The following is a 10,852-nucleotide window of genomic DNA, read 5'->3' as shown; positions in this document are numbered from 1 at the left end:
CTGGACTGAAGTGGGCGACACACAGGTTATTAGATCAGATCTGGTCCAGGAAACGACCAGCAAAATCCTTGAAATTAAGAACAATCTGAAGGCCGCACGGGATCGGCAGAAGAGTTATGCCGATACCCGTAGAAAACCGTTATCATTTGAGAAAGGTGATAAAGTGTATTTGAAAGTATCACCTTGGAAAGGAGTAGTCAGATTTGGAAAGGCGGGGAAGTTAGCCCCTAGATACATTGGACCATTCGACATTACTGCAAAAATCGGTCCTGTAGCATACCTATTAGAACTGCCTGATGAACTGAGTGCAGTTCACAATGTGTTTCACGTGTCGAACTTGAAAAGGTGTCTGTCGGATGAGACATCGGTGTTACCCTTAGAGGGTGTCCAAATAAGTGATAAGCTTAATTTCGTAGAGGAACCCATATAAATAGTGGACGGGAAAATCAAACAACTTAGACACAATAAGATCTCGTTGGTCAAAGTTAGATGGAACTCGCAACGAGGCCCAGAATATACATGGGAACGAAAGGACGAATTTCGGAAGAAATACCCCCACCTATTTCCTCAAAAGGAAGTAGTTGACGCGTAAAATTTCGAGGACGAAATTTTTGTAACGGGGGGGAGAATGTAACGATTCCGGCAAATTCAGGTATACCCTAGCCGGTATATACTATTTACGTGTCATTTAATACTGAATATATGAATTTATACGAGTATGTATGATTCACGGTACGAATTATACTCGATCATACAGTTAATCGTATTGGAAGTACGGTTAACCGATTGACGGTTATTGAAGCCCGAATGAATCGGGGATTACATTATAGACGAAATATATAATGTTTAGTGATGTTTACGAAGTATTAAAGCTTCGGGATAAGTGAAATAAAGCACAGAAAAGAATTTCGATTTAATGGTACGTTGGTACGTTAAACGAAATCTTTTATACCAAACCAAGCAAGAGATGATCGATCAAGCCGAAAATGATGCACAATTATTAATAATATGATGTTTCAAGTAAATAAATGTCATGGTTTAAGTTTTTAAAGTTTTAAATCGGTTTTATATAAATTTTATTTTTAAGCCGAAAAACGACCGTTTTGGCCTCGTTTTGAGCGGAATTAAACGTTTAACCGAAAAACGAACTGAACCAGATTATTCACAACATTATCCAGATTGCGTAATCTGAGCTTGTGGCCAAGGTTGGAGGTGTGGGCCCCACCCCACCCTCCTTATGGAGACCGATCGGATGAGGGGAACACCCTCATCCCTTTCATTTTCTTTTTTCTAACATCCCAACTCCACAATTCTCTCAACCCTTCAAACATTCATCCAACTTCCCTTTGATTTATACCAAGAAACCGATGTAAAGATCGTATTATAGTCGTGTTCATCTTCTTTTCTCGAGTCATTTACAAGAAAATGAGGTTTCAAATGAAAAATGGGTGAGAACCCGAGATGAAACCGATTCTTGTATGATCAAGTGATGTATACAAGTTATACAAGGGATCTTGGTCCAAGAAAGGAGTTAAAAGAGTCAAAAACGAATTTTTACGGTTAAAATCTTTGTTTTGATGTCTTAACTGAAACCAAGAAATAAATGGCTTGATTGTGGGTGTAACTTGCTTGGTGTGGTGTTATTGTGCTTGTAGGTGTTATATCTAGTTGCTAGCAAAGGCTAGAAAGCAAGATCTTTGCGATCTAAAGCTAGAAACACAAGGTAGTTCGGTTTTTCGTATGATTTGTATGATTTGGACAGATTGTGATAGACTTAGAGTTGGGTCATGAAATTTCACAGAGATGATCTACACATGAAAATAAGAGATCTGTGAAAATTTGGTAATTTTTGGACAAAGGATGAATATTTGGTGAATTTAATGCTCGGTTTTGGCTAAAAATGATGAAAAATAGTTAAACATCATGAAAAATTCTGGAAATTCCATATAAGCTTCTTATAACATATAAAAGTCACACACAAAATTTCAGATCCGTTGGAGAAGTCTAAGTAGACTTTTCGGTAAAACGAGTTCTAGGGTTTTCTAGCTCGGTTTTGGTGAAAATGGCATGAAAAATGAGCTTTTGGTTCTGGAAAAATTACAGGGAACTATGTGGATGGCAGGGGTCATCCCAGAAAAATTTGGGATTTTTCTAAGGTAGTTTGGTATTTTCGACATATTTGTTGTTTAAATGACGTTTAAAAATAGATAAATAAATGTTAAATATAAAAATTAATTCTGGAAATATTTTTATAAAATTCCTTACTGTCAAAAAGTGATTTGTGCAAAATTTCAAGATCCGAGACTAAACGGATAATTGTTTGTGCTAAAAAGAACATAAGAACAAACTTTTTAAGCTTAAAACGCGTAAACCGGCAAAGTTCGCCTAAGCGAGCTGACTGGTGTATAAAAACCCTAAAAATGGACTATTTTCATGAAACTAAGTTAATCAAGTAAAAATAAATCATCCGAAAATAATTCGAATGATTTGGGTAATTTTACCCGATTTAGCAGTTTTCGGTGTATTAAAGACGGAAACGGGCCTCGCGGCCAAACGGGGTGTCTAAACCGAGCTCTAATTTCACCACTTTAATTAAAATATCAGTAACAACTATTTTCGGGTCGTGTGTGACCAAACTCATTTTTTTGAAAACATAAAAAAAACGGATAACCGTGCTAGGCACGCAAAACGGGAAAACAAACTAAAGGTAGTTTTGACTAAAGAACTCTAAGTGATATCACAATCTAAGTCCTGAGAAGTGTTTCGGGGTTAACATTGTCCCCGGATCGTGTACGGTACTGGGTTAATAGTGTCCCCAGACGTACCGGTTAACACGAATTTAAGTTATATTAATAGAAATTGTATAGTAACGACTTAGGGATCGTATTACAGATCCGGACCGGTAGCCGTGCACAGTGTTACATATTTGCTCACGAAAAGGTGAGTTTCACGAGCCCCTTTTTACTGAACTGTTTCAAATATTTTCCCGGGGCGGAAAGCATGTTATTATTTAAATGTTTAAGTACATGCTGATCGCATGGAAATGAATGTATTTATATAATGTTTATTGTACGGGAATCGTACGGTAATGTATTAAGATGGTAATTGTCTGAGTTGCTAACATTGTAAGGCCCGAAACAGTGTTCTGGTTTAACAGTGTCCCCAGAGGTTATTAAATGTGTTTCTGGGTTAACAGTGTCCCCAGAGGTTATTGGATGTGTTTCTGGGTTAACATTGTCCCCGGAGTGAGTACAGTACTGGGTTAACAGTGTCCCCAGATAATATTATATTTTGATATTGATATATCATGGTTTACTCGAATTAGTGAAACTCACCAACTATTCGTAGTTGACCCATTTTCTTTACATGCTTTCTAGGTACCTCCAAATTGGAATGAGTGATACGTGCTTGATGATGTGTGCTATTTTGTGGAAGCTTAAGGATCTTTATTTTGTATTAAATATGTTAATGTACTATCGGTAAAACTTATGTGTTAACGCCTAGACGGTAACGAAACTCGGAACAATGTAATACGTTGTAAATTAATGTAGTGGTGTTTTCTTTATAAGCAATGCTGTTGATATCAGACGTGTCTGTTGCATCCCGTTTACGTTTCCGCTGCGGTTACGGGGTGTTACACCCTTCGAGAGAACGCTGTCATTTGCAAGAAGATGGTTACCGATTTTTGGAACAATGCGTCAATTAATCCACGAGGGCCAGACGGATTCATGTCAATTAACTCCAAAGTACAGAATAAGTCAGTCGTCGTTACTGAGGCCCTTATTAGAGAAGTGCTTTTGTTTGGAGATCAATCCGACTATCCAACAGAGTACTCTGCTGCTGAAGTTACTGAGGTTCTTACAAGAATGGGTTATGAAGGCACCTACCCTCCAGCCATCAAGAAGTTATTTCACCTATATTGGAGATACTTATTACACACGTTCTTTACATGTATCTCCGGAAGAAAGGGAAGTTCATATGAGATCAGCCACACTCAGATGTCTGTTATTGCTGCTCTGATCATGGATTGGAATTACAATTATTCCAAATTTGTTTTCAATGAAATGATGAGCAACCTAATAGCAAAGAAGAAAGAGATGTTCATAGTGTATCCAAGGTTCTTACAGATGATCTTTGATTCTCATTACACTGACCTAGTCAAATCTGTTGAGACCTTGGACATGAAGTCTATGGGACCCAATACTTTTGGGTTGATGAAGTAGTCGAGAAAGGGAGCCAAAGTTGTATATCGGGGCTTAAAAGCTCTGGTAAAGTTCGGATGATTTGCTGAGACTGAAGCGGAGCCTGTTATAGCTCAGGTTGCTGACGAGCATGTGGCACCCGCTCAACCACGTGCTGCAACGTTTGAAATTTCTGATGACGAAGAAGATGAAGAAGAACACCATCAGACAGTCACTCTTGCTGATGATGAAAAGTTGAAAGCCCTTGAAGCTGCTAAAGTTTTATTTCAGTCAACTGCTCTGAAGCCTCCTCAGACAGTTACTGAAAACATTGAGGAAGACTATGTTGAAGAACCAGACGCTGATCTCATCCATCGTAAACGAAAAAGGATGACTTGAGATCTAGCGAGTTGGATAGTTAAGTCGAAACAACCACTGTTACACCAACACCCACACCAGCACCAGAATCAACCACCAGCCCACAACAACACACTGATCAACCAGAATCGTATGCTCAAGAAACGCAAATTGAACCAGATGCACCTGTTGCTGAACCATCTTTTCAGGATTTGCTGTCTAGAGATTTTGTCAGTGATTTTGATTTTGAGACAGAAATTCCATACTCAAACCCCTCAGATATTCCCTCTGGTTCATCCGGCCCATCTATTCAGGGTCAATCAAGCTCAGGTACTTCAGATAAGGTTGCCCAAATCCTTGCGATGAAAGAGAGCTATTTCCAGAACAAGGGAAAATGTTTGGTTCTTGAGAATGCACCTGTAGACGTTCATGCACTACAACGACGAGTCTTTGAACTCGAGCAGGATTAGGTGGTTAAGGATGTCCGTATTCAGGAACTTGAGGCAAGCAACTCGGACAAGGACTCCAAGATTAAATAGTTGCAGTATGGCATGAGAGATTTAACAACAATGTATCTCGATCTCCAACAAAAGCTATTTCAAAAATTTAGAGATGAGTTTAAAAGTAATGAAGATGTAGTATATCAAACTCCCACTGTTGATCAAGACAAAGATTCTACTGTTCATCCAGCCGATGACATTGGTATTAGCCGACAAGAGGAATCAGAGTCTCTAAAGCAATACCTGGATGCATCACCAGTCACCAAAGAGAAATCAGACAGAATTCATAAGAAACTGCTTGAAAAGGGAAAGAAGAAACTGTTGGTGATGAAGAATTCAGATCAGAATGTTGTATCATCGGATCATCCAGACAGGTACATTGTCACTTTTCAAAAGGGTTTCTCTAACAAATACGGTGATCGATCGGGAGTCCTATCTTGGGGATTTGATGTGGATAAGAGCATGTGGTTGGTGAAAAGAAGGTCAGGAACCACCGAATATTACAAGAAAATGAAAGATTTCGGTTCCTGGACCAAAGTGGATCTGAGTGACTTGATAAATTCTCCATTCACAAATCCATCAAATGACAAGCGGGGTATAGATTTCTGGAAATTCCTAAAAAGACAAGTTGATCGAGGTTTCCCGAATATGAAGACTGTCTAATCCTTTTTGAAGAAAGCAAAGGGAGTTCAAGATCCGAGGACGGGAAAAACAATGGTAAATTTGATGTGGCCTCCCACAAATAAAGCTACTTACATTCCTGTACCAGATGCTATTCCTGATGGTACGTTGGAGAATATGAGATTCTGGTTCTATGACTCTGTTACTGCCACGGTTGTTGTCAAACTACAAAAGGGAAAAGGTCAATATCGATTTGTTGATCCTAAGGATTTGTTGAAATTTGGAGAAAGGGATATCAAGACGCTCAGCACGTTTCAGATTGTAGCTGATGGACTTTTTGAAACAGCCGCCAAAGAATACACGAGCATGGTTGCGTCTATCATCAACAACAAGTTTTGGGTTGGAGCGTTGAAGGATGCTGATATAGACTACATGGATCACGATTAAAGATAAAGCTACAAACCAAGGGGGAGATTGTTGGGCCAAGTTTTTGTGGTTTGTACTTAATATACTTGTATTGGGCTTTGGGTGTGGGTTCCATGTAAACCGAGAACATCTTTGTGTTCTTGAAGGGCTTTTGTGTATTTGGGCTAGTGTTTGGTTTCCCTATATATAGGTCATATTGTGTATAGGGTTAAGGTTGTTGTTTTTACTAGTTGTTCATTCACAATCATATTTGTAAGTGCTTAAGCACCAGACGTATTTGCTAATATACGTGTGTTTTGAAGTAATCTTGTGTCATCATCTTGTGTTAACTCGTGTTCTTGAATCACAAGTATAGGTATTCCGCACCTATACTTGTTATATTGATATCATAATTGTAGTGATCCAGATTTGGGACTTACAACTTTCTTTAGGCAATTCATCAAACACACATTCTTAGCAACTTTCACACAAACTTCACTTTCACAATCTGAACTATTAACAAATTTCTCAAATTTCACATCAATAGATTCAGGTAAGAATCTCTCAGTATCATTCGATGGAGTGCTAATTTCCACATTCATCGCCATAAGAAACCCTTTAGGTTGTTTTGGAACATAAAAATTTCAAATGGGAGGCAGAACAGAATGATAACCCAAGCCATTTTGCTTATTACCAATACCAAGACTAGTTTTGGGAATAATGTGATCAAGCACATATGATGATGCCTTATAACTTATAAGCTTTAAATCAACACGTTCAGTTACAATCTTGATAGATTGTAACTCTTTCTTAAGAGCGGCATTCTCGTCAATATAATGGCAATCTATTTATCTTCAACAATATGTTTAAGCATGAGAATTGTTTTCTCATCTTATAAAATCCTTGTCCACAAGATTTTCTCACATTTCTGTAATTTATCATAAGCCTCTTTTACTTTGAAAATATTTTTTTTGAGTGTTTTAATTTCAAAATCCTTAAATTCACACTCCTCACAACCTATCTCATCACTTATTACATTAAACACATTCGTTTGAGAATTTACATGGTTTGCCATTACAGCATGTTGATCAGTCAAATCAGCTTCAACTAGTTTCTCATCCTTTGCTTCAACCAGTTTCTCATCCTTTTTTGATTCCACATCTTGAACCTTGACGATCTATTCTTCAATGTCAACCTCTCCAATGTCAATTTTGCTATGTGGAATTTCTTCTCCATTGAACCAACCTGCAAAACTTTCAATAATATTAAGTGGAAAAATAGATTAAAATAAATCATAAGGGATAGGATGAATCTTGTCATATGATTGTGGTTCAAATTCTTCATCATCAGCAACTTCATCAGTAATGTATTCAATGATGACATTATCTTCAACAACTTTCATCTCTTCAATCATCACATCCTCAGCAACTACCTCTTCAGCAACAACCTTAACAGTCTTGTCCTTGCTTGCATCCTCCTTGATAACAGCTCAGCTACATTTGCTTGTTGCACATAATTGTTCTAGTTGAAACCCTCATCAAGTTGATCAGCGACATGATAAGCTTTAGAGGTGATGCTTCAGGATTCTTCCCAGAATTGGAAGATTCAGCATGGTGTGGAGAATTTTGGTGATAGATTGCTTGTCGGCTGTAATCCCTTCCAAACGGGTTAGCACTATTATCACCCACTTTTTTGTTGGTACACTTTTTCTTAAAGTGTCATTTCTCCTTGCAATGAAAACACCTCACTTTTGACTTATCAAAACCCGGTTTTGATGAAGTATCATCTAAGCAATTCTTGCCGGTGATTTCTTTGAATCGTTGAGGTCTTCGAATAACACTTACCATGCACCATCTTATATCTAACATCTCTATTTCCTCATAATCAATCTGATCATAGTCCTCTTTAATCATATTAAAGTTCCTGATTCTTCCAGCTATTAAACACTCATATGATTCTAGAATGGTTCCCAGAAGAGCCATATGTTCTTTGGCATTGTCAGCTGTCAGACCATTGTTATTCTTGATATTCACAACAATGTTGCACTATAAAACCTCAGGATTTTAACTTTAAGTTTGTGAGGTTTGATCGGGTGTCTATGCTCTAGAATAACTGCTAAAATATTATGGAGTTTGAGATCCACTTTGCAGACTACCCACAAATGCAGACCCCTCGGTGCAATAAGCAGTTTGGATTTTCAGATTTTGAGGTACCACCGATTGAGAACTTTTGAAATGTAACCCAATGTCTTGAGAAACCGATGAACTCTTCATCTTCTACTTTTTCTTTAATTCCAACTCTTGTGCTTCTAGATTTTCAATGAAACGAGCTAAAGTGAGTCGAGTATAAGCAATGGGATTAGACTGTTAGATCATAATAAAGGTTTCCCACTCGTCAGGTAAAGCATCGGCTAGTTTGTCAATGTACTCAAATTCTTGTTTATCAAAACCCAACCTCTTCATTTCATTCACCAGGTGACAGTATATTGCAATCAATTGGGAAAACGATTCCCCCTTCCCCATAGTAAATATATAAATTTCTTTCTTAAGCAATGCCATCTTTGACTTTATCATATTAGGATTACCCTTGTCTTTGTTGAGAAGAGATTGCCAGATAGAATAACATGAACCATTATGATGAAGTAATTGAAAATTTTCGGCTTTAATTGCTTGTTGAAACAGATTTAACATTTTCTTCTCTCTTAGAAAGATTGCTTTGTCAGCCTCAGGATTCTCTGATAAACGATAGCTAGTACCATTTTCATTCTTTGGAGTGGTGTACTCTTCTTCAACAACAATCCGCGTGTCATAATTCTCAGCTTGAACATGTGTTTCAAACTTACCAGCCCAACTAGGATAGTCTTCCATTTTGAGAAGTTTCGGTGGCTTATTAGATGTCCCTATCTCATTCTCAAGATTAAGATTATGAAGTAAAGTTGACGGATGTGTCACGAAAGCATTTAAATCTCCCATTTTTGAGAAAAATAAACAATCAAAATACATCTCTGTCCGTATATGTATGCTTCCTAGCGTATAAGTCCAGCACGAAACCCAAGAAACGTATAAGCCTTGAACGTATAAGACTAATTGATATAAACCAGTGTATAAGTCTTCAACTAAACGTATATGTATCACTTCAGCCTATAAGTCACTTATACGCCTGTATATGACCTATCCGCTCACAAAACTTATCCGTGCAAACTTATCCATTGATTAGATTATTCACGGATATCAATATCATCATAATTTTCAATTTTGATGATGAAAACAGGCTTGTTAGAATCTAAAATTCGGTAGGGTTATAAACGATAGTTAAACGATCATGTGGTGAAGAATTGGATAGGTTTTGACAGTGAAATCATGAGGAATTGTGAAATCAGTTTTCAACGTTGAAACTTTTGATAATTCCTTGTGATCTCAAAGTAGGTATGAGCCTATTGCTTTGATAACATTTGAAAAGACATTGTAAGGATTAGGATCAATACGAATTGTATCTACTCTTTAACGTAGTGTGCGGAAAACAATAAGAGATGAGAAACAAAACAATTACTTTAACTTTTAAGCTTTTATATCATCAAAGGATATCAATACAAAGGATTTGACAATCAAGTACAATGGGAATCTGGAAATATCCTAATTATGAACGTATATGACACCTTTTATAGTGTAGACATATACGCCGTATAAGACTTACAATACGTATAACATATACGCCGTATATGTTCTTATATGCCTGTATATGTTCATATACATTCATATACAAGTTTAACCAGTTTTACATACAAAATACAAGACCCTAGCACTAGACATTATGCTCTTTCACCCCCCTGGATATTGTGTAGTCTTGGTGTTAAAGCAATAGACATTTATGCTCCAACAGTTGCATCAATCTTTTACTATTTTAATCACTTAATTGTCATAACTGACTTGCTTATCTATAACTAAACTATTTTGTTTTTTCGGTATCTTGCAGAAGGTAAGACACATAATGGAAATGGCATTTGGTGGTCATTATGTTATCTTCATGATGGCAATAATTTCAAGTTATACAAGATTTATATATGGAGAATTCGTATCTTTCCCGTTTCAACTCTTTGGACGATCTACACAGATTAGTTGCTGAATATGGTGATGTGTCAAATGATTTTCTATTATAAAACACCGGTGGCAATAATGGCGAACCCAAACAGGTACGATTCTTTTATAATTAATTAATTCGTTTTAAAAGTCGTTATTGCTATTATAGTGTTGTTTATATATATATATATATATATATATATATATATATATGTGTGTATATATATACACTAGGTTATGTACCCGTATACTACATGACATGAAAGTTTTTTTTTCGAGGTTATAGACTTTTTTTTTAATCAACATGCTTAAACCTAACAATACAATTAACATGCTTATCAACAAAGGTGATGACCTTTTTTAGACATGGTAGATATATAATTACGTTAAATTTTACTTTTTTATGATAAACATTAAAAATCAAAAATTTATGAAAATCACACGGTTCACTCCACTTTTAATGCCAACTAAAGTTATTTAAATTTTATTGTTGGTTTAAAAAAATTATAGGATCAGATTATTTTACTTTAACACGTTTACACATAAATGAACTTGAATTAAAATTTCAAATACCTATCTTCTATTATTTATCTTACACATCCCTTTTTCATGGAGTAAAAAATCTTACGCATCCTATATGTAAAATAAATACCTGATCCAACACAATTGCATTTAATATTCTGCTTATCTTATCGTATCTATCATCCAACAT

General features: G+C 36.4%; 1 protein-coding gene across 1 annotated transcript; it reads right to left on the bottom strand.

The window, feature by feature from the left end:
• Positions 1-8,430: 8,430 nt before the first annotated feature.
• On the bottom strand, positions 8,431-9,036 carry LOC143587518 (uncharacterized). The gene has a single exon (XM_077068788.1). It carries the CDS (start codon positions 9,034-9,036, stop codon positions 8,431-8,433), a length of 606 nt encoding a protein of 201 aa, XP_076924903.1.
• Between the last annotated feature and the right edge of the window lie 1,816 nt (positions 9,037-10,852).

The sequence above is a fragment of the Bidens hawaiensis genome, unplaced genomic scaffold (genome assembly GCF_021521415.1).
Source record: "Bidens hawaiensis isolate Kalapana, Puna unplaced genomic scaffold, B.hawaiensis_p1.1 tig00035540_1, whole genome shotgun sequence".
Lineage (NCBI taxonomy): Eukaryota > Viridiplantae > Streptophyta > Magnoliopsida > Asterales > Asteraceae > Bidens > Bidens hawaiensis.
This window is presented reverse-complemented; position numbering and strand designations above follow the sequence as displayed.

Bases quoted from the DNA above. Each gene is read 5' to 3' on its own strand.
- LOC143587518 (XM_077068788.1), bottom strand. From the start codon at position 9,036: ATGGGAGATTTAAATGCTTTCGTGACACATCCGTCAACTTTACTTCAT.